Source organism: Pelobates fuscus, chromosome 6 (assembly GCF_036172605.1).
Source record: "Pelobates fuscus isolate aPelFus1 chromosome 6, aPelFus1.pri, whole genome shotgun sequence".
Lineage (NCBI taxonomy): Eukaryota > Metazoa > Chordata > Amphibia > Anura > Pelobatidae > Pelobates > Pelobates fuscus.
Genome location: NC_086322.1, coordinates 87,238,006 through 87,260,656, shown reverse-complemented (window position 1 = coordinate 87,260,656; position 22,651 = coordinate 87,238,006). Strand labels below are relative to the sequence as shown.

At 39.4% G+C, this 22,651-nt stretch overlaps 1 protein-coding gene across 1 annotated transcript in view; it reads left to right on the top strand.

Annotated features, from left to right (window-relative positions):
• Window positions 1–22,280, top strand: part of CNGA1 (cyclic nucleotide gated channel subunit alpha 1) — a 42,900-nt gene extending 20,620 nt beyond the window's left edge. Inside the window, exons 2-9 of the mRNA XM_063457928.1 lie at window positions 8,818–8,932; window positions 10,041–10,154; window positions 12,887–12,949; window positions 13,762–13,797; window positions 13,881–14,099; window positions 14,868–14,975; window positions 16,282–16,388; window positions 20,549–22,280. Coding sequence (XP_063313998.1) covers window positions 8,829–8,932; window positions 10,041–10,154; window positions 12,887–12,949; window positions 13,762–13,797; window positions 13,881–14,099; window positions 14,868–14,975; window positions 16,282–16,388; window positions 20,549–21,954 — 2,157 coding nt within the window. The 5' untranslated portion in view covers window positions 8,818–8,828 and the 3' untranslated portion in view covers window positions 21,955–22,280. The remainder of the gene's footprint in view (window positions 1–8,817; window positions 8,933–10,040; window positions 10,155–12,886; window positions 12,950–13,761; window positions 13,798–13,880; window positions 14,100–14,867; window positions 14,976–16,281; window positions 16,389–20,548) is intronic.
• Window positions 22,281–22,651: the final 371 nt, after the last annotated feature.

The window sequence follows — 22,651 nt, the reverse complement described above, 5'->3', positions numbered from 1 at the left end:
CAGGCAAAGACCGCGAGCTGAGCTGTCACTCAGCTCGCGGCCGCACACACCGCGCGCATGCGCGGTAGTGCGCTCAGGACTTCAGAGGGCGGCATAAATGCCGCCCTATGAAGTATGTGCGCATGTGTGGCGAAGCCAAGCATGCGCACAAGGGAGCAATGACACTTCCAAATGGAAGCGTCTGATTGCTCCCTGCTCGCGACCGCCTATTTCGTCATTTTGACGAAATAGGGGGGGTGGCTTCACGAGGCTCCCGGCGCTGGAACCAGGTGAGTAAAATTGCCTCCCTGGAGAGTCCCTTTAAGGAGAACTGTAATCTTTCTAGAAATTACACTTTTAAATAAAACGTTGAAGATAACCTCATTTTACTAAACTGTTTTCTATGTGATGCTCGCTTTTCTTTTAAATTTACATTAAATATTTAGGAAGTCATATCGCAGCCCAGTTCAGTCCAGGGCACACATTGCAATGAAATGGATAAAGAAACAAAGATGGAAAGTTCAGAGCTTAAAGCAGGCTTCCCCAAACTCCGGCCCTCTAGATGTTGCTGAACTACAACGCCCATGATTCTCAGTCTATCTATTGCATTCATAGAATAGAGTTGTAGTTCAGCAACATTGGCGGAGTTTGCGGATGCCTGGCTTAAAGGGACATTTCATTAACCAGAAACACAACAGATTAATGTAGTGGTTATGGTGTCTATAGCATGGGCCTGCAGTGTTAGCACAGTAAATACTGCCTTTTCAGAGAGTAAAAGCTCTAGTGGCATTCACACACACGGCCACTGGAGGTGCTTCACAGTGTGCAGCACCTACGTTCAGCATCTCCATACCCTGCATCGAGGTGCAAAACATTCCCAATAGAGATGCATTGATTCATTGATTCACAAATGCATAAATATTTATTATAGGGGATAAGTAAACATAATAGTAAAAAAAAAAAAAGAGGGGTGTCAACCCCCTTTAAAGGAGTAGTTACGTTAAAATAACTTTACATTAATCCAATGATCAGAAAATAGCAGCTTAATCTGCGTTATTTTCTAATAGTTCAAACATTTTTAGCTATTTTTAATAGGCTTTAATCTGATTTATATTCATTATAAGCATTTACTTAAGCACCCTTACGCCTCCCCACCCACCCACCCAGCCCCCCCCCCCCCCCCCCATACAGCACTGAGTTCATCAAATAAGTATAGCATTCCCTAGGGTCTTTGAAAGTCATTAAGTGGTTCAAGTGGTGAAAGTTTAGGATCTAGTGATCACCAGTCAGTGTGGTTTAATATAAGAAAAGTGACACCACACAAAAACAAACGTTTTAGATTTTTGAAAAACAGACATTTCTAAAATTAGAATATGCATAAAGGAGTCTTATCAGACTGGAGCAATTTAAATGGAGTCCAGGAGAAATGGGATTATTTAAAAGTTGCACTACTGAAAGCAACAGAAAGTAAGACAATGATTAAGGGACTCTCTAGTGCCAGGAAAACAAATCCGTTTTCCTGGCACTGCAGGACCCTGCAGTGCCCCCTCCCTTCCACTCCACATCCCATGTTGCTGAAGGGGTTAAAACCCCTTCAGTGATTCATCTGAGTACAGCGCCAATGTCCCTCAGCGCTGGGTCAGGTTCCACCCACGTTCCTTTGGCAGGGGAAACCTAATGCGCATGTGTGGTAATGGCCGCGCGCATGCATTAGACCTCCCCCATAGGAAAGCGTTATTCAATGCATTCCTATGGTGATTTCGGCGATGCTGGAGGTCCTCACATAGCGTGAGGACGTCCAGCGTCGTATAACACTTTTCATGCTCTAAGAACACGGAGGTCCCTAGAGGAGGACTTAACCCTGAAAGGTTATTATTGCAGTTTATAAAAACTGCAATAATTACACTTGCAGGATTAAGGGTGATGGGAGTTGGCACCCAGACCACTCCAATGGGCAGAAGTGGCCTGGGTGCCTGGAGTGTCCCTTTACTTAGTTTAAAAAAAAGAAGCACGGTATGTAGAAGAGGATAAAGGTCTAGCTGACTGCCTCAATGAATCTTTTTGTTCAGTATTTACAGATGAAAATGAAGGAAAGGGAAATCAGTTAGGAAAAAGGACAAATCAGTCATTTGTTACATGTGAGTTTACAGAGGAAGAGATTCTATTTCAACTGTCAAAAGCAAAGACAAATAAGTCAATAGGATACATTGACGGGATACACCCAAAGTTATTGAAATAGCTTAGTTGTGTACTAGCAAAACCATTAACAGATTTATTTAACCAATCATTGTTAACAGGAGTAGTCCCAGACGATTGGAAGTTAGTGAATGTTGTGCAACTATAGGCCAGTAAGCCTTACTTCAGTAGTGGGGAAAGTAATGGAAACCATGTTGAACATCTAAAACACATGGATTTCAAGATCAGAGACAACATGGGTTTACTTCAGGGAGATCATGCCAAACTAATCTTATTGATTTTTTTGATTGGGTAACTAAAATAATAGATCAGGTGGTGCAGTAGATATTGCTTACCTAGATTTCAGAAAGCTTATCAATAAACTGCAATCTTTAAGTTTGGATTCCAATATCGTTGAATGGGTAAGGCAGTGGCTAAGTGACAAGCAACAGAGGGTTGTATTAAATAGAGTATTTTTTCAAAGCAAGGTCTAGTAACCAGTGGGGTACATGAGGGATCTGTACTTGGACCCATTCTCTTTAATAATTTTAACAGGTTTGATGTTCCAGGAGGGATAAGCCAAATGGCTAATGATTTAGATAAACTAGAAAAATAGTCAGAGTTGTGGCAACTGACATTTAATGTGGATAAGTGCAAGATAATGCATCTTGGACGTAAAAACCCAAGGGCAGAGTACAGAATATTTAATACACTACAAACCTCAACAAAAGGTTTCTGAGGAAAGACATTTAGGGGTGATTATTTCTGAGGACTTAAAGGTAGGCAGACAATGTAATAGAGCAGCAGGAAATGCTAGCAGAATGCTTGGTTGTATAGGGAGAGGTATTAGCAGTAGAAAGAGGGAAGTGCTCATGCCATTGTACAGAACACTGGTGAGACCTCACTTGGAGTATTGTACGCAGTACTGGAGACTGTATCTCCAGAAGGATATTGATACTTTGGAAAGAGTTCAGAGAAGGGCTACTAAACTGGTTCATGAATTGCAGGATAAAACTTATCAGGAAAGGTTAAAGGATCTTAACATGTATAGCTTGGAGGAAAGATGAGATAGGGAGGATATGATAGAAACATTTAAATCAACACAGTCAGGGCTGGTGCTTCCTATAGGTGACTTAGGTAGGTGCCAGGAGCGCCAGCCCCACAAATGCTGCAGTCACCTGAGCACTCCCTGTAGCCCATAGAGAATCAGGGACTTAGGACAAGTCAATGGCAGGTTCTGGCACATGGCTGGGCATAGTGAGAGTTGCCAGAACATTTGAAAGGGATATCCTTTGTTTGTCCTCTAAAGGCACAGACAATGTTACTTTTCCAATGGGGCTATACTGGATATTTGCATTAATGGAAGACAGTATATCACTGCCTAGTAGATTAGCAGGGGCATGAGGGCTAACAAGTAGCCTTGTTACAAGGGCAGTAGAGTCGTGTAACTTCAATTTCAGTTTGTGGGTAAGGGGAATGTCACTTGGGATCCCATCCACCCCTACACATGATAATACATCTTCAGACTTCTCATACGGGAACACATATTTTTCCTGCAACAGTGATTTGCAGCACCTAGCGTTCCAAAACATTGATAATACCATATTATTATATTTCTCTACAACCACATTTGGTTAATTCAACTGCAGTATCTTGCCATTTTTGGGCGACTTCTACTAAGTCATTATCTTCTAACCAACCTCTGTAATTTGCCATGAATACCCTCCATATATGTGGGTATAGAGTGCCCTCTGAGGGCATGACAGCTTTCTTAAGTAACCTCTTAAAATTCTTAATTGCTCCTCGTCTTTTGTGATGCTTGACTATTGTCAAAGCCGTAAATCCCTCTTGAGTGCTTTGAGAGCTACCCATCTTAAAACTTGTAAGGGTTAATTACTTCCTTATACAAGACAAACTGTACAAAAACAGTGTATAAAACACAAATGGAATAAGTCTTGTCTTCGTTATTCCAAACACTGATCAGGAAATCTGCCCTCAGAGGATTCTAACTCGAATTATAAAACAAATGACAAGGCAAACAATAAAAATAACTTAAAACCCACAGATATATTCCACTATATCAAGATTCCTTTTACAAGACATAACACAACATCCACCTGAATATAACCATAATACCACAGAAAACAAGTTCGTTAGATCAGACGTTTTAAAAATCCTTATCCACCCGGACAGGGGTCTCAAAGAGCACCAGAGAGTGAATATCAATTATAGGTAGAAAAATAAAAGCTTTTCCTCACCCGCTGCAGCTGATTAACCGTCTGGGCTCCGAGCCAACCCTTCTGGATCCGGATGGACTGGATTCGTCTGATCCTGGGCACGGCACCAAAATTGATATAGATCCAATGTGATCTTTGGGATATTCAAGGGAGCCCAAATTTTTATTATTTGAAGTGAACTTACAGATAAGACATAGGGATGAACGTCATGTACATATAACAGATAAGTTCAGAGAAAAATGATGACTTCAAATCACTGAAATGGTCATGGTGTTTGGAGTAACCCTTTAATGGTTGACAAAAACTGAAAGAGAATTCTCCAATTTTCTTGTTTTTTTAAAATATCGTTTTATTGAGATAGTTTCAAGGTTAACATATAGAGAATTCTCCAATTTTCCTTATCCCAAATTTTCTCAATCTTCTATTTTCTGTCTCAATCATTGATCCTCACCAACCATCCTTTTCTCATCTTTACTTATAACATTTCCCCCCTATATTCCTCTCTTATTAACTTTATTGACATGTTCACGGCATATGCCATCTTTTTCTCTACTTTCCAAATCTTTTAATCTGTTTTTGACTCTTACGTTTTCACTTACCTGCTCATCTTTTCATTTCTACATTCTTTCCCCTGGTTTCCCTCACTCCTCAACAATGTAATTTCCAAGCTTACGGTATTCTCTATATCCCCATCTCTCCCATCTCCTCTGTCTCATTTTCTCCCTCTCCTGTCAAAACATCAAATCCAGTTTAATCAATTTTTCTTACCTTATCCTCTGATCTCTCCATCATCCCATAGATTGTTCCAAGACTAGTTCCACCTTATTCAAAAACTTCTGTAGCTTGATCCATCAGCTCTACCCATGTATGTCCCCTGGTTTGTCCAAACCCTGCATTTTTCCTATAAGGGGCAGAAGGAGTCCTTCCGTATTGCTGCCAAACTAGGGATGTATTCTCCTCCTCAACTTGGGATCTTGAATTTGAAAAGAAGTTTGTTTTGTTTTTTAATGTCAGCAACCATGGACCTACCATAGGGCACAAGCCTAATAACACTAACATATATTTCCAAGATTAGTGATGGCTACAGGCCATTTCAGCCATTAAAATTGTGTGAGTTGCTTGGCATGTATGAACTGATTCTACTTATGATTAGAGGCCCCAAACGGCACTGAGGTGATCTTTACATTATTCCTTATTCACTATGGGGAATAAATGCACAAAGCATATCACTGTAACGGCACCCCGGGCATAAAAGGGTTAAACCGCCATTTAGAAGATCTTCCCCTTCCAGAGATACAGGCACAGCTACTGCAGAACACCAAACTCCTGAACTGAATACTGAATGGAGGGAATGCTCCAAACTCCCGAACCGCATACAAAATAGCACTCCAAACTCCCGAACCGGGACCTCACGAATAGCTGCTAGCAGACGAACAGGAAAAGCACCCAAGCGGCTTACACTCCTGGCAATCAGTTTCTATCAGCATACAGTAAATCCCCCCAAAGACGAGACAAGGCTCCGTGTTGAGGGTCAAGCAGTGGTCTGGTTTATTCAGGGCTACCTGCCCAGTATTTATGCAGGTCTCCCACCTGGTGGACACTCCCCTAGGGGACCAGATGGGAGACTGTAACACAGACAGACATGTATCACATTCAGACACACAGAAGTAAAACATCCCCACAATGCATCCTAATTTCCCTCCCTCTATCCTGAAGATAATTGGGAAGTAATCCAATTATCTCCCAGGACCGAGGCAAAACTCCATTATACACGTGGGGACACAACGACAGCAAAACACTTTAAAATATGCAAAGTTACATTTTATACATAAAATACAGATCTGTCACATATCCCCAGATAGCTGGGATCTGAGCGCACATAACTACCGAATAGCGCTCAGATCCTATACACACAGGTCAATTTCCATGGAGCCGAAGTCTTTAATTACACGAATAGGCTCCATGGCATAGCTATCTGGGATAAAACAGTCGCATAGAAAAAGTCCTGATTAATCCAGCGTTCGACTAAACCACCACGAATAGAAGCAAGGAGGCTGACGGCTCAGCGGTGTTTGTGCAAATGTGTCTGTTTCCAGTTCCATAGTTTGGGCGCTGAACACCGCTGGCCGTTCAGGACTTTAAAATGGCCACGTATTCGGCAAACAAAGACCACCCAGTATTCGTCAATTTAGCTGCGGTTAACCGCAGCTTCTGGGAGGTAAATTTCCGACACACTCCAGCTCCCAGGTGGTCCAGTCATTCTTCCGTTAGTTCGGTAGATTGAATGTACCGACCGCCGGGCAGAAAGGCACGAACAAGCCTTTTCTGCAGGCAAAAGGAAGACTTTTAAAAATGGGGCCATAGTCCAGAGGCAACAGGCGGGCAACCAGGCTCCTCCAATGCAATGTGGTGAGATTGGTCTCGTCACAATCACCATTCACGTTGTATCAGAAATTACAGTACTGCCCACTTAAACATTCTCTCTTTAGTGAAAGCAAATCTTACAAAAAAACATTATTTTAATGTGTATTGTGAATTTTCTGAAATTACTGAAAGAAACAAACAGGAAACGTGGCACGTCCAAATGTTTGGGCACCATTTTAGTTGATCCACCAGTGCAGAGCTAGGCAACTTTCGGCACTTCAAATGTTGTGGACTACATAGCCCATAATGCTGTTACAGCCATAATGCTGCCAAAGCTTCAAGGGAGTAGTAGTCCACAACATCTGGAGTGCCAACGGTTGCCTTCCCCTGCACTAGTGATTTATTTTGTAAGATCAAAAATCCAAATTGCGATGTCACTGGAGTCATAATCACAATGGAACATTTTAGTAACTACAATACTAACTGAATACGGTGATTCTTTACTCAATCATTTTAGCTGAAATGTTAAGTATTACTGTATAATTCTAATGCTCCGGTTATTATGTACTATTTCTCCTCCTTTATGCTCATATACAAATCTGTGGAGTTGACAAGGGATAAATAGCTATCTACATACTAACATTGTGGTTTACCTTTTGGGATGTCAAAATAGAGCTACTACTCTAGCTCTGCAGCATGTGAGTTGACTAATGGAATATCTCTAAAAGCACTGATGAAAATTGGAATGGTAACGTCACTGCACCATGTCTAATGTTTCACTTTCACCGAAATATGCTTATTTGCAATCTACTTATTAAAGTAACATATTGGGCACCTCAAGGAGGTTGTTATGGTGCCAGGAATGTTCCTTCACAATAAAATAGCAAATAAGTATAGGTACACATATTATTTCATTATGTATTTGCACTAGAGGTCAGTGTGTACAGTTCTAGCTAGGTGCTTATATGGTGCTGCATTTAGAGTAGGTGCAGCCCTGCCTATGTTTTGGAGTGGTCATTTGCACATATGCAAATATATCTGTCTGTCTATTAGCACATGCAAACATATATTATATTTAGATATTTTTTTTACACTCCTACTGGAAATAGCAATAATTGTATTTTTGATTATATGCTAATATTTCAGATCCTGCCTGAACTTTTGCAGAGTACCATAAAGTCTCTAAAACATGTTATCTCGCCAACTTTGTTGTTAACCCTGACTAAATATAGGAAACGATAAAACTGTGCATATTTATATTATTGTGTTTTAGGTATCCTTATATATATATAAGTTATATATATATATATATATATATATATATATATATATATAAGGTATAAAGTTTATGTAAAATTAAAGTTATCCATATATGTAGTTATTTATTGCTAAATTGTAATCACATTTTCCAGTGATGTGCCATGGCTAATTTATGATAAAATCTATTATCAGAAGGTGTTTTCTTTTTTTAAAAGAATTAAATAAGTTTACCTTTGGTTATTAAATAAGTCTACCTTTATGTTAACAGATCTTTTCATGGTTACATAGTCATATTTTCTTCTTTTGTTTAATTGCATTAAGATGATAAGAAAATGAATGAGCACATAAGGAACCCAGTGTGCAATAAAGCAGTTTTATCACCTCCACACAGCATAGGAGGGAGGGAGATAAAGTGCATTAGTCAGTTGTATTAGGCAATGCCGTTCTATGTGTAAATGAGTCCTCTTGTAGTGTGTTGCAATAATAGTGGACGTGGATGTGGTATTTTTAAAGTGCGTCCATAATAAGAAAAAAAATATTTATCAAAATATTTTTACCCAAAACTCTTCCACTGAAAAAGTTACATTACATCTTTAACTAGCAATGTTTATTTTTGTCAACGTTAAAGTAATAGTACTAGTTAAGTAAAGTAAACCTATCGTGGATATCTGTCAGCTTCACTTTAATTGATAGCAATTCTGATACCACAAGGGAAAAGCTAAATATAATGCTTAATGTAATATAAAGTTTGTATTTGTTATCTTTCTTTTAAACTAATTATTACACTTTGTTTATTCACTAGGGAGACCCACGATGGCCAAATTAATCAACACGCATCATACACATGGTACCATTCCTAAACTATCCATACAGGACATGGACGAAGAGATAGACAAAATGGAGAATGGAGAAAGCAGGTACAGTACGTGGGCTGTGACTCCAAATGTTTGTAGATGCAATGGATTGACAACAGAAGGATCAATAGTATAGTCAGTAGAACAATATGCAATCATACAATGAATTTCATATATCAAACACCTTATTTTAACATCAGAAATGTTGTACCCAGAACAGAAGATCCTGGAAAGTGGATTTGTATTGGCTTTATATTTATTACAATACGATTGTGACCACACTGCTTGTGCATTTAGACAATGGAGGCTTGCCTTGAGTATGTGCTATACAAATTCATAGATAGTCGGATGGACAGAAGGACTGGTGGCCAGATAGATAGATAGATAGATGGATAGATAGATAGATAGATAGATAGATAGATAGATATACCAAATATAGATTTCTCTAGGTTGCAACATGACTCTGCATATTTCTTAACACAAAAAACAAACTGTATAAAACATTTCAATAATGTAGAAATTCAGGTTTGTACAGTGCCAATAAATTACAGACTGGCCCCAACAAGACAAAACTTGTCCAGGACGGTGCAAAGAGTACCCAGCATTCACTCTCTAAAGCAGGTTTAGAACTGCACAGATTTATAATAATGGCCGCTGCTAGAAGACAATCAATTGAGTAGTTCCAGGCTGCATATATCAATTTTTTCCAGCTTGAAGAGAGAAATTACTTCTGGTGGTGCCCATACCAATCACTGCACAGAGAATGGTTCACTAAACTGTAAATCAGGTTATGATAAAACTGATACCATCCATGATATGGCTGCTATCCATTTACAGAGCACACCAGTCCTCCTACGGATAAATTACTTATCTCATAAACCACTGCTGGACAGAGGTTTATTGAATAGGAATAGACTCCTTAGACCAGAATATGAGGCTTCTGACTGAAGAAACCTCTTTTTGTTGAAGGATGGAATTCCTAGAGCTAAAGTTAGCTTATGTCAAGTATTTCAGACCATCAACGCATTGTAAAATCTAGTGGATGGTGGATGATATAAATAAGATATATTTACTTGTGGCTGTCACTATAATGTTAAGTTGTATATATAGAGATTTAAATTTATCCTGCCTCTTTAAATTCATCTATATATTTTCTGTTGTTCAACTGCAGGTTATTAAAGCAAGAAGCCAGCCCTAGTGTATTACATACAGCAGAAAGCCCAAAATGTTTCAGCATCTACAACAGTAAGAACAGAGTACACGTTGTAACAGGGACGCTCCACCGGTACGTGCTGTCAGTGTGGGTACAGTGTTGGGTGAATGCATTTTCGTATTCAATAAGTGCAGTGTGATTGCATGGTTGTTTATTGTTTATGGCTGCAATGTGAATGTATGTGTTTATGTACCGGGGCAGAATAAATGTTATTGCATGTTTATACTTTCGTTTGCTGCGTGAGTGCTAATGTAAGTGTAATTAAGGGTTTTATCATGTGAATAAACACACGTCCAGTATAATCATGGCTATTCTACCTTATCAAGCGTGTGTTGGTGTAAGCACATTAGTGAGTTCCATGATTTAGCCACACATTATAGAGAGCTTCTTGACCTTCTTGGGTCCCCCTAGAAAAATCTATTTCTTGAACCAGACAAACTGCATTTGCCAGTCCCTCATTGGTGTCCTGAACAAATCCAAGTGATCTACTGATCAATCCACAACCATATGACACTTTACTGTTTGTAAATTAATCTATTCAATATCTGTATTTTGCCTTTATTCAAAATTACTATATTTTACATTTGTGTCCTAAAAAAATAGAATTTTAAGGGCTTTCAGGAATCTAAATGCCTTAAAGGGACATTGTGCTCACTATAAAAACTTCATCTACATGAAGTTGTTGAAGTCCCTACAGTTGTTCCTCTTTGGGTATTATTATTATTATTATTGCCATTTATATAGCGCTAACAGATTCCGTAGCGCTTTACAATATTATGAGAGGGGATTTAACTATAAATAGGACAATTACAAATAAACTTACAGAAGCAATAGGTTGAATAGGACCCTGCTCAATCGAGCTTACATTCTATAGGAGGTGGGGTGTAAAACACATTAGGACAGGAATTTGCAATCAAATAAGGTGGGCTGCCCTTTAGGAGAGGGCAAGAGACAGGTATGTGAGGTAGGGGTTAGTCTTGGAGGCCATTAGCTTTCCTAAAGAGATGGGTTTTAAGGCACTTAAAAGATGCAAAACTAGGGGAGAGTCTGATGGCGGTAGGCAGGCTATTCCATAGAAAGGGAGCCGCCCGCGAGAAGTCCTGCAAGCGCGAGTTGGCCGTACGGGTGCGGACAACGGACAGGAGGTGGTCACGGGCAGAGCGGAGAGACTGAGAAGGGACATACCTATGGATCTGTGAGGAGATATAAGAGGGGCTAGAGTTGTTCAGTGCTTTATAGGTGTGAGTTAGTACCTTGCATTGACTCCTATAGCATACAGGAAGCCAATGTAAGGACTGGCAGAGGGGTGAGGTGTGAGAGAAACGACTAGAGAGGAAAATCAATCTAGCAGCAGCGTTCATTACGGACTGTAGGGGTGCAGTATGGCTATTGGGAAGACCAATCAGGAGAGGGTTACAATAATCCATGCAGGAAATTACTAGAGCATGGACAAGCTCCTTGGTAGTATCTGGTGCAAGAAAGGGGCGGATGCAGGCTATGTTTTTAAGATGGAATCTACAGGATTTGGCAACATGCTGGATGTGAGGCTCAAAGGTGAGACCAGAATCAAGTATGCGCGCTTGCAAGGATGGACTGATGTTGGTACCACAAACTTGAAGGGAGAGCGAAAGAGGAGGATCAGTATTAGGAGGAGGAAAGACAAGGAGCTCAGTTTTTGAGAGATTGAGTTTCAGAAAGCGGGAGGACATCCAGTCAGAGATGGAAGAAAGGCAAGCAGTGACACGTTGCAGGACGGCAGGGGAGAGGTCCGGGGAGGAGAGATATAGCTGGGTGTCATCGGCATACAGGTGGTAGTGGAATCCAAAAGAGGTAATAAGTTTGCCAAGAGAGGCAGTATAAAGAGAAAATAGAAGGGGACCAAGGACGGAGCCTTGAGGGACTCCAACCGAGACAGGACGAGGGGAGGAGGTATCATTAGAAAAAGAGACACTAAATGAGCATTGGGAGAGATAAGAGGAAAACCACGAGAGGACAGAGTCACAGAGACCAAGCGATTGAAGAGTTTGAAGAAGCAGAGAATGATCAACGGTGTCAAAGGCCACTGAGAGGTCAAGAAGAATTAGTATGGAGTAGTGGCCTTTGGATTTAGCTGCGATTAGGTTGTTAGTAACTTTGATAAGGGCAGTCTCTGTAGAGTGGAGAGGGCGGAAGCCAGATTGAGATATGAGAGCTGTGGCTGTTACTTTCTGGCTCTCATGCCCTAGCATGTTGTGACGTCATGCTCATGCGCAGTGCTGTCACGGTGTGCCAGAGAAAATGATTACAGGCAATGACTCTCTATGGCAGAATCGCGGCATATTATGATTCTAGGAGGCGCATTGCATTGGATGGTCATCCCTGGGGTATGCCCCCAGGATGACATCAGGCAAGGAGAAGGCCGTGGCAGCACCAAGGGAGACTCTGCGCTGGAGAGGTGAGTAATTAATTTATTTACATTTTATTTCATTTTAAAACTAAGTAGGAACATTAAAACTGTACATTAGGAATACAGATATGTACAGATATGTATTCCTAACGTTACAGCGTCCATTTAAAAAGATGCATTTGATAAAATCCTTCAAACTATTTTCATGAAATATTTTCTGCTGAAATGCATATTTTTGGGGAAGTGTTAATACCAGGTAATTGGTCTCATGTGCCAAGGTGTTGCTTGTTTTGGAAAAAAATATATGAGAATGTTTTTTGGGGTGGAATTAAGTTTAGTTCTTTATGTTTACTTTTGGTTAAAAAAAAAATGAATTTAAAGTATATGAAAAAAGCAATAATGTTCCTGTATTTTACAGCGAGCAGCACCTTCCTGGTACCTCTTCAGGCTGCAACACCAACAACAGTAACAATAAAGATGAGTAAGTAGCTCACTTAAGCAGCTCTCTAGTTTATTCTAACGGATTACTACTAAGCTAAATATGAGGGATGGCATTAAAGAAACACTCCAAACACCAGGACTACACCAGAGCACTGTAGTTGTTATGGTGCCAAGAGTGCCCTGGTGCCCCTTATTGTAAGTAGTCAAACCATTTTAGTATGGTTTAGTTTCTTACCTAAAGTCTTTCGTGCTCTACTTTTCACCTATTCCAGCTCTCCCGAAGGCTGCAGAGAAGCAGTGCAGGTCTTGTTAATTGGTTTGAGAGCATCTGCTTATCTCTTTCAGTCTATGACATAAGCCTTGCACCAGAGGGCGTAACTTAAGCAGAGAGCTTCTGGCGAGATAGGAGGCTGCAGTGGAGGCAGCTTGACTTCTTACAGTGGGGGCACCCTGCAAGCTGTACTGGTTTTGGTGCTTAGAGTGTTCCTTTACAATTTACCATTCATGCATTAATGCAATCGTTTCAATGCCAACTTGTTGCTCAGTAAAATACTTCTCCAGAACTCAAATAATGTCCCACATTGACTGAGTTATTCAATAAACATATAGGACATAATAGGGCTGAAAAAATAACCGAGTTGGTCATTTCTTCCAACTTATCTATTATGTATTAAAAATCTAAAATGTTCTGGTCAAAATGTGATGGCACTGATTGTCAATGTTCCTTTGCTCTCAAAGGGCCAGCCTTGGCTAATCTGCTGTTATTGCATAGCTTTATAACAAAATAAATAATCAGCACAGACATGTTATTCGTCGACGGTATTTACTTACATTAGTTTTGCTTATTTTCAGAGAGGAGAAAAAGAAAAAGAAAAAAGAAAAAAAAGAGTAAGTTGTCCATTTTCAGACAGTTTTAGAAATATTCTCCGTACAGAGTTCAAAACAATCATGTTTCAATTACTCGTTTACAGAAAAACTGATCATAAAAAGGAAAAGAAGAAGGACAAAGACAAGAAAAAGGACAAAAACAAAGGTGATAAGGACAAAAATAAAAAGGACAAAAATAAGGACAATGCTAAGGAAAAGGAGGATGAAAAAGAGAAGGTAAAGGGGAAAGAAAAGGAGAAAGAGAAAGAAAAGGCAGATAAAGAAAAGGCAGAGAAAGAAAAGGCAGAGAAAGAAAAACAAGAGTAAGTACTAACGTATCTCTAACTCAAACCAAATCAGATGGCTGGGGGACTGGGGGCTTCCATAAACATTTGGTAGATGATCACAGAGTTCAATCTGCAGTGGAAGTGTAGCTAGGAGGGGTGTGACCATAGCGGACCAAAAAGTGAAAGCTTACTACAAGAAGATCGGGAGAATTGAGACACCAGTCACTCTCGCAGACAAGTAATTGGACACCAAGGACTCGCTGGTTATTATTGCTTATATGAGCACTGTTTGGACTTACCTCTGGCATTTTTACACAATTCAGATAAATTCACAATTGGAGCTTCTATTATTCTCTGTACTTTCCTTACTGGGTAAGCATTTCAAATAATTAAAAAATTTTGGATAAACTTAAAATATATATTTTTAAAAATATTAAAATATAAAAAAATATATTGTATATTAAAAAATATAAAAAAAAACAGTATTTTTCATAATATTAAATATTTGTATATGTTTATTCAAAAAGATTAAATAATTTGAAACGTTTATCCAAAAATATTAAATTAAGGTCTAATTTTTTATTTATTTATTTTTTTAAATACAGTTAAAAGGTAAAAAAGAAAAATAGGGTAAGATTATATGTAAAAAATATAGCAATGTCTCAGTTCATATAATAAAACTAGTAAATATCCCAAGAGTGACATATCGTGGCCACACTCTCTAAATAATCAGCTGGGGCTGCACAGTGTTTGTACATTCTTCCATTTTATTTTTAACATACTTGTTTGTATTTTTTATTCCAGAAAGAAGAAAGACATATATGTGATTGATCCTTCAGGGAACATGTATTATAATTGGCTATTTTGCATCACAATGCCTGTTATGTACAACTGGACCATGATTATAGCCAGGTGAATTTAAATGAATAGAGGAATACTATAAAGCACAGTATAGTAAAATATGTTGGACTAACTATTATAAGAGCGTGCCTCCTACACATATCCTAGGCTTATTAGAGCTAATAACATGTTACTGTGGGTTTGTTAACAAAGAGCTCAAATTCATGCAATTTTTTAGCTTTGGGCCCTATTTTCTAGACTTGTGCTCAGAAGGAAAATTCAGTTCATCCAAACCATTTAAGCCATAATGTTCTGTAATTTCCGGGCATTTCATTGTGGTCCAAGTTTTGTTTCTCAAAATTTCCATAATGAAATGTGTTATCTGATAATAAAGAGAGTTAGCAAGGAGGGACTGGATGGGTAATGTGAGGACACATTAGGTGATAAGTAAAGTATTGAAATGCGTGGGAAGTTGTGCTGCCTGCCCACTCCATACCAGCATCCTCTTGTCAGTTGGATGTGGAACAAATAGTGAAATATACATAGAACTTACCTTGAGCTCCCCCTTTGCACCTTATCCATGCAGAGGGGAAAATACCTGCGTGGAAGACCTAATGGTTCGTGGACCCCCTGGAGAAGGGATGTCTACTCTGTTACAATAACCCAACTGATTTGTAAAATATGCTTCAGTTTGGCTATTTTGTCATAAAATGTTAAATTCCTTTTGAATTCCACACAGTTCACTCAATTGTGAATAGCTATGACATTGGATATGGTGGCTGCATTGCATATGGTGTTTGGAGTGTTCCTTTAAGCCCTTCACCGAGTGGCTACCTGGATTGGTTAGCAGCGCCAGCACAGCTCTCTTGCTTTCCCCAGTGCTCAAACCCTGAAGTGCAATAAGAAATTTTATAAAACCTACTGTATAACTATTTAATATTTAAATAGAAGCATTAATCAACTGCCACTTCACAGGCAGGATTTTTTACATCAATAACACCCCTATAAAAAAAAACAAAGACTAGCTGAAATATTTGACAGTATATCTGAGCAACACGTTTTCACAGATTGTCACTAGTGTCCCAGCTGATTGAGTATTATTAGTGTACACTAGAACCCTGAGTGTCATAATAATATCTTAACTTTACATTCAATTTACATTCATTCAAATAGAGACCATCAGTCATTTGGGACATATATGCATTCTTACTTGTGTTCTAATCCTTGTTCTATGAGAAAGGCTAAACTTGATGGATTGGACGCAAGTCTCTTTTTAGCCAATAAACTATGTAAAATAAAAAATAAAATAAAAAAAATCTGACAGCTTTCGAACAGGTTGGTTTAAAATTCACTAACTGACACTTGTTTTATTCTGTAGGGCTTGTTTTGATGAACTTCAACAAGACTATTTAGAAGCTTGGTTTCTGCTTGATTATATGTCAGATGCCATCTACATTGCAGACATGTTTGTAAGAACAAGAACAGGTAAAAAGTTATGTTCTATGTCAGTTATAGAACTTAAAGAGGCACAATAGTCACCAAAACAATTTTAGCTTAATGAAGCAGTTTTGGTGCACAGATCATGCCCCCACAGTCCCACTGCTCAATTCTTTGGAATTTATGAGTTAAATCACTTTGAATGTGCAGCCCTGGACACACCATCTTGCATGTGACTTACACAGCCTTCCTAAACACTTCCTGTAAAGAGTTAACTAATGTTTACACATCCTTTATTGCAAATTCTGTTTAATATAGAATTTTGCATCCCCTGCTCTGTGAATAGCATGCTAGATCATGCAGGAGCCGTCTGTATGTAATTCAAGTTCAATTTGCAGAGCAGGAGATAAAAACATTCGAAGTTACCCGGCCTGTTATTTTCACGACACAAACATATCTGATACCAGGCACCCAGCCTGATTACTACACGACGCAAGCTGACCATTTACTATTCCTAGCACATCCTTAACCTGACTAGGCAACGCATTAGTGCTAATATATACTCAGCCTGGTAAACACTTGACACTAGCATGTACTTCACTATAGTGTCTCATTTCAATTAACATTTTTAACTAAATGCTACAGTCCTATTTAACCTGTCTTATGCAAAAATAATAATAATGTGCAAATACTTCTGCCACAGTTTAACCTGTATGCTTCTACGTACGCCGTTGTGGCGTGTTGACTTTGTTATGTACTCACCTGCACAATAAAAATAAAGAATAAAAAAAAAAAAAAAAAAAGGAATGTAGCTACATTTTACATAAGTATTAAAAAAAAAAAAAAAAAAAACATTCAAAGTAAGTTGCATTTGATTGAAAAGAGACCATTTTTATTAATGCAGTTTGTGTCAGTCATAGCCAGGGGAGCTCTGGCTAGGGCTGCATAAACAGAAGAAAAAGTGACTTAACTCCTAAATGCCAGTGAACTGAGCAGTGAAACTTCAGAAGCATGATCTATACACCAAAACTGTTTCATTAAGCTAAAGTTGGTTTTGTGACTATATTGTCCCTTTACAAAATATATACTTTGCAGTTAGTAGATTGGTTAATAATTACTGTATGCTTCTAATATCTTATTTTAATGCTCCTATTTTAAAGCTGTATTATATTTTGTAAAGTAATAAGAGTTTATTTTAACGCTAAGGTCTAATAGCAAAGATTTAAATCGTCCACAGTGCTTTATTTTTAAATGACAATTCATGACGAATTGCTGGATTGTTACGCATTTGTATATACCGTATATACTCGAGTATAAGCCGAGTTTTTTGGCACATTTTTTGTGCTGGAAAATCCCCCCTCGGCTTATACTCGAGTCAAGGTCTGTATTATGGCAACTTACATTGCCATAATAAAGACCAGGACCGCCGGGCTCATTACAAGCCCGGCGGTCCTGTTGGGGGCCGTCAGGAAGCGTTTACTTACCTTTACAGCAGTTCTGTGCAGCTCCCCTGTCAGCTCCGTTCACCTCCCCTGTTCCGCTCACAGTGTAAGTCTCGAGACACCCGCGGCCGTCAGAGCATTGCCACGGTTTACCGTGGCAACGCTCCGCACGGCACGCAGACCGTGAGACTTACACTGTGAGCGGAAGGGAACAGAGGTGAACGGAGCTGACAGGGGAGCTGCACGGAGCTGCTGTAAAGGTAAGTAAACGCTTCCTGACGGCCCCCCCCATTGCACAGCCCATCCACTGGACCACCAGGGAATGATATAACCCCCCTCCCTGGCCAGGTAACAAGCAGGGAGGGGGGGACTAATAAAAAAACAACCTAAAATTAAATATTAAAATAATATTAAAATAAAATTTAAAAAATTAAAATAATAAATAATAAAATAATAATATTAAAAATAATAAAAATGCCCCACCCCACCCAGTTTACACACACTACACAAACACACACACACTCTGCATCATATACACACACTGCATTCACACACACTGTATTATATACACACACACACTGCATTATATACACACAGAATGTGTGTGTATAATATGCAGAGTGTGTGTGTGTGTATAATGCAGTGGCGGATCCAGGGGGGGGGCAAGGGGCAATTGTCCCCCCCGAGATTCTCCCCTGCCGGCTAATGCAGGGCTGACATTGCCCAAGTGCCAGCCCTGCATTGTGCCTGCAGACCGGGGAGGGAGATCAGTGATCTCCCTCCCCGGTCCGCAGGCACATTACTGACAGCCGACCGGAAGGGGAGGGAGAGAGGACCCGGGAGCTGTTACCAGCAGCTCCTCAGGGTCCTCCTCTCGCGAGATTTGGAGCGTTGCCGCGGTTACCACGGCAACGCTCCAAATCTTGCGAGAGTGAACTCTAGCCCTGGAGCGCGGGCTAGAGTTCAGTTCTACCACTGGGACCACCAATGAACCCCACTGGGACCACCAATGAACCCCACTGGGACCACCAGGGAACGAAAGATGTCCCCCCTCCTCCCAGTAAAGGTAAGAAGGGAGGGGGAACATAACATTTATTTAATTAAATAAAAAAATAAAAAAACACACACACATTAAAAAAAAAATCCTTCTTATCACACACACACACACATTGCCCCTGCCCCCATACACACACACTGCCCCTGCCCCCATATACACACACATTGCCCCTGCCCCCCATACACACACACATTGCCCCTGCCCCCCATACACACACACATTGCCCCTGCCCCCCATATAAACACACATTGCCCCTGCCCCCCATACACACACACACATTGCCCCTGCCCCCCATACACACACACATTGCCCCTGCCCCCCATATACACACACATTGCCCCTGCCCCCCATATACACACATTGCCCCTGCCCCCATAAACACATTGCCCCCATATACACATACACTGCCCCCCATACACACACATTGCCCCTACATACACACACTGCCCCCATAAACACATTGCCCCCATAAACACATTGCCCCCACACACATACATTGCCCCACACATACACTGCAATACACACACACACTGTAACTGTCACACACACATACTGATCCACACACACACTGCACCCCTGACATATACTGCCGCCCTCACGTACACACTGCAACCTTCACACACACACTGCTAATACACTGTCCCCCTCACACACACACACAAACACACACACACTGCACCCCTCACACATTGCACCACTCACACATACCACTGCTCCTCTGCCCTACTACAGCCCCATTTCCCAGAGGACCTCAGGTAAGTTGTCAAACAGTTCTTAAACAGTTTGACTACTTACTCTGGGAGGGGGTCTTGGCATTATTGGCACTATAACCACTACACTGAGCTGTAGTGGTTATTGTGTGTGGATTATTTATTTAAATAATCTACAAGTGCCCCTCCCGAGATCAGGCTCTGGATCCGCCACTGATATAATGCAGTGTGTGTGTGTATAATGCAGAGTGTGTGTTTGTATGAGTGTGTGTATATAATGCAGAGTGTGTGTGTGTATAAAATGCACACACTCTGCATTATATACACACAAACACTCTGCATTATATACACACACTGCATTCATACAAACACACACTGCATTCATTATATACACACACTACACACAAACACATACACACTCTGCATTCATTATATACACACACTACACAAACACACACACACTCTGCATTTATTATATACACACACTACACACAAACACATACACACTCTGCATTCATTATATACACGCACTACACAAACACACACACACTCTGCATTCATTATATACACACAGTACACAAACACACACACACACACACACACTGCATTCATTATATACATACACTGTAAATAAATATTCAATTAATGTCATTTTATTGGGATCTAATTTTATCTAGAAATTTACCAGTAGCTGCTGCATTTCCCACCCTAGGTTTATACTCGAGTCAATAAGTTTTCCCATTTTTTTGTGGTAAAATTAGAGGCCCTGGCTTATATTCGGGTCGATTTATACTTGAGTATGTACGGTATATTTTTTTGTAAATAATTCAAAGTATTTTTGTGAAAGAATGAAAAGTGAATGGATAGAACGATGGGTGGCTGGATGGGTGGGTGGATAGATAGAAGTAAAAAAAATGTTTCTGTACATTTGCATATATATTTGAGTAACATCTATATTATAGTGCTTTGTTAAAACACTTATTTCTGTTTCATTTTAAGGATATCTTGAGCAAGGTCTTCTGGTCAAAGATGAAACCAAACTGAGGAATAAATACAAAAAGACTTTACAATTTAGGCTGGATGTTGTCTCAATGATACCCACAGATATACTATATTTAAAATTTGGAACTAATTACCCAGAACTAAGATTCAATAAATTGCTAAGAATTTCTCGGATGTTTGAGTTTTTCCAGAGAACAGAGACAAGAACCAATTATCCTAACATTTTCAGAATCTCCAACCTCATCATGTACATCGTGATCATTATCCATTGGAATGCTTGTGTATTCTATTCTATTTCTAAAGCAATAGGATTTGGGGCAGACACATGGGTCTATCCAAACGCTACTGATCCAGAATTTGGAAGGCTTGCGAGAAAGTATGTGTACAGTCTCTACTGGTCTACCCTCACCCTAACTACTATTGGTGAAACCCCTCCACCGGTCTTGGATTCTGAGTACTGGTTTGTGGTAGCTGATTTCTTAGTGGGAGTATTGATTTTCGCTACAATCGTCGGTAATGTTGGTTCTATGATTTCAAACATGAATGCAGCAAGAGCTGAATTTCAGGGAAGAATCGATGCCATTAAACAGTACATGCACTTCCGAAAAGTGAGCAAAGAGTTAGAAAAAAGAGTTATCAAATGGTTCGACTACCTGTGGACAAACAAAAAAGCTGTTGATGAAAGGGATGTCTTGAAATACCTGCCTGACAAATTAAGAGCTGAGATTGCTATCAATGTTCATCTGGATACATTAAAGAAGGTCCGGATCTTTGCTGATTGTGAAGCAGGCCTTTTGATTGAATTGGTCTTAAAACTGCAACCTCAAGTATACAGCCCTGGAGATTATATTTGCAGGAAAGGAGACATTGGACGGGAAATGTACATTATCAAAGAAGGCAAACTTGCTGTTGTAGCTGATGATGGGATTACTCAGTTTGTTGTTTTGAGTGATGGTAGCTACTTTGGTGAGATTAGTATTCTTAACATCAAAGGAAGTAAAGCCGGAAATAGAAGGACAGCCAATATTAAGAGTATTGGTTATTCTGACCTTTTCTGTCTCTCTAAAGATGACCTCATGGAAGCGTTAACTGAGTACCCTGATGCTAAGGCAATGCTTGAGGAGAAAGGAAGACAGATTTTAATGAAAGACGGTCTACTGGATTTAGACATTGCAAATTCAGGGGTTGATCCAAAGGACATCGAAGAGAAAGTGGCTCACATGGAAGGTTTAGTGGACAACTTGCAAACAAAGTTCGCAAGACTTTTGGCTGAGTATGATTCAGCGCAACAGAAACTTAAGCAACGAGTATCCAAAATTGAAACTATGTTAAAGCCAGAGGTTGAGGAACCACCAGAGGTGGAAGGTCCAAAAGAAGAAGCAGAGGCACCCCCAAAAGAATGATTTAATTAATTAAGTTAAAGACTTGCACCTATTGAAAGGCGTAACTATTTTGTTAAGCAAAGATTGTCACAAGATATGACAATAACTTTGTTTTTGTTGATAAAGTTTCTGAACATGTTTACACACTGTGACATTAATGCAGAACTTTATTTTCTCACACAATATAAATGTTTGGACTGGAGAGATACGGTACATTTTATCTACCTTCATGGAACGGGACACATTTACAAATACATTGTTTTTGAGTGGAAGTGTTTTTCTTTATTTAAAATGAACGTTCAATATCAAATAACAAATAATACTTAAAAAGCACATAATACAGTCAAAATTTTTCTTCAATGTATTTTCAAACTCTATACTGTAGTAACATTTATATTTAGTACTGTAAAGACATTTAGAACTACACTAAATCACAATTATGTAATGATTTTCCTTATTATGTATAAGCAGTGTTTATTATGATCTATTTTTGAATATAAAGAGATGCTAATTAAAAAAGAACAAACAACCAATTGTTGTTGGGTAATTGGAAATATAGTAACATCTAAGTTAAATAAAGCATTGTCCTGTGGAGATATGTTAATTATCATCAATAATCATCTTGAAGTACTTTAAAAAATTGATTGTCCAAAATTAGATGATTGTCCAAAATTTGAGTTGTAAAGAGTTGCAAAATGCAGCACGCAGTGGACAAAAT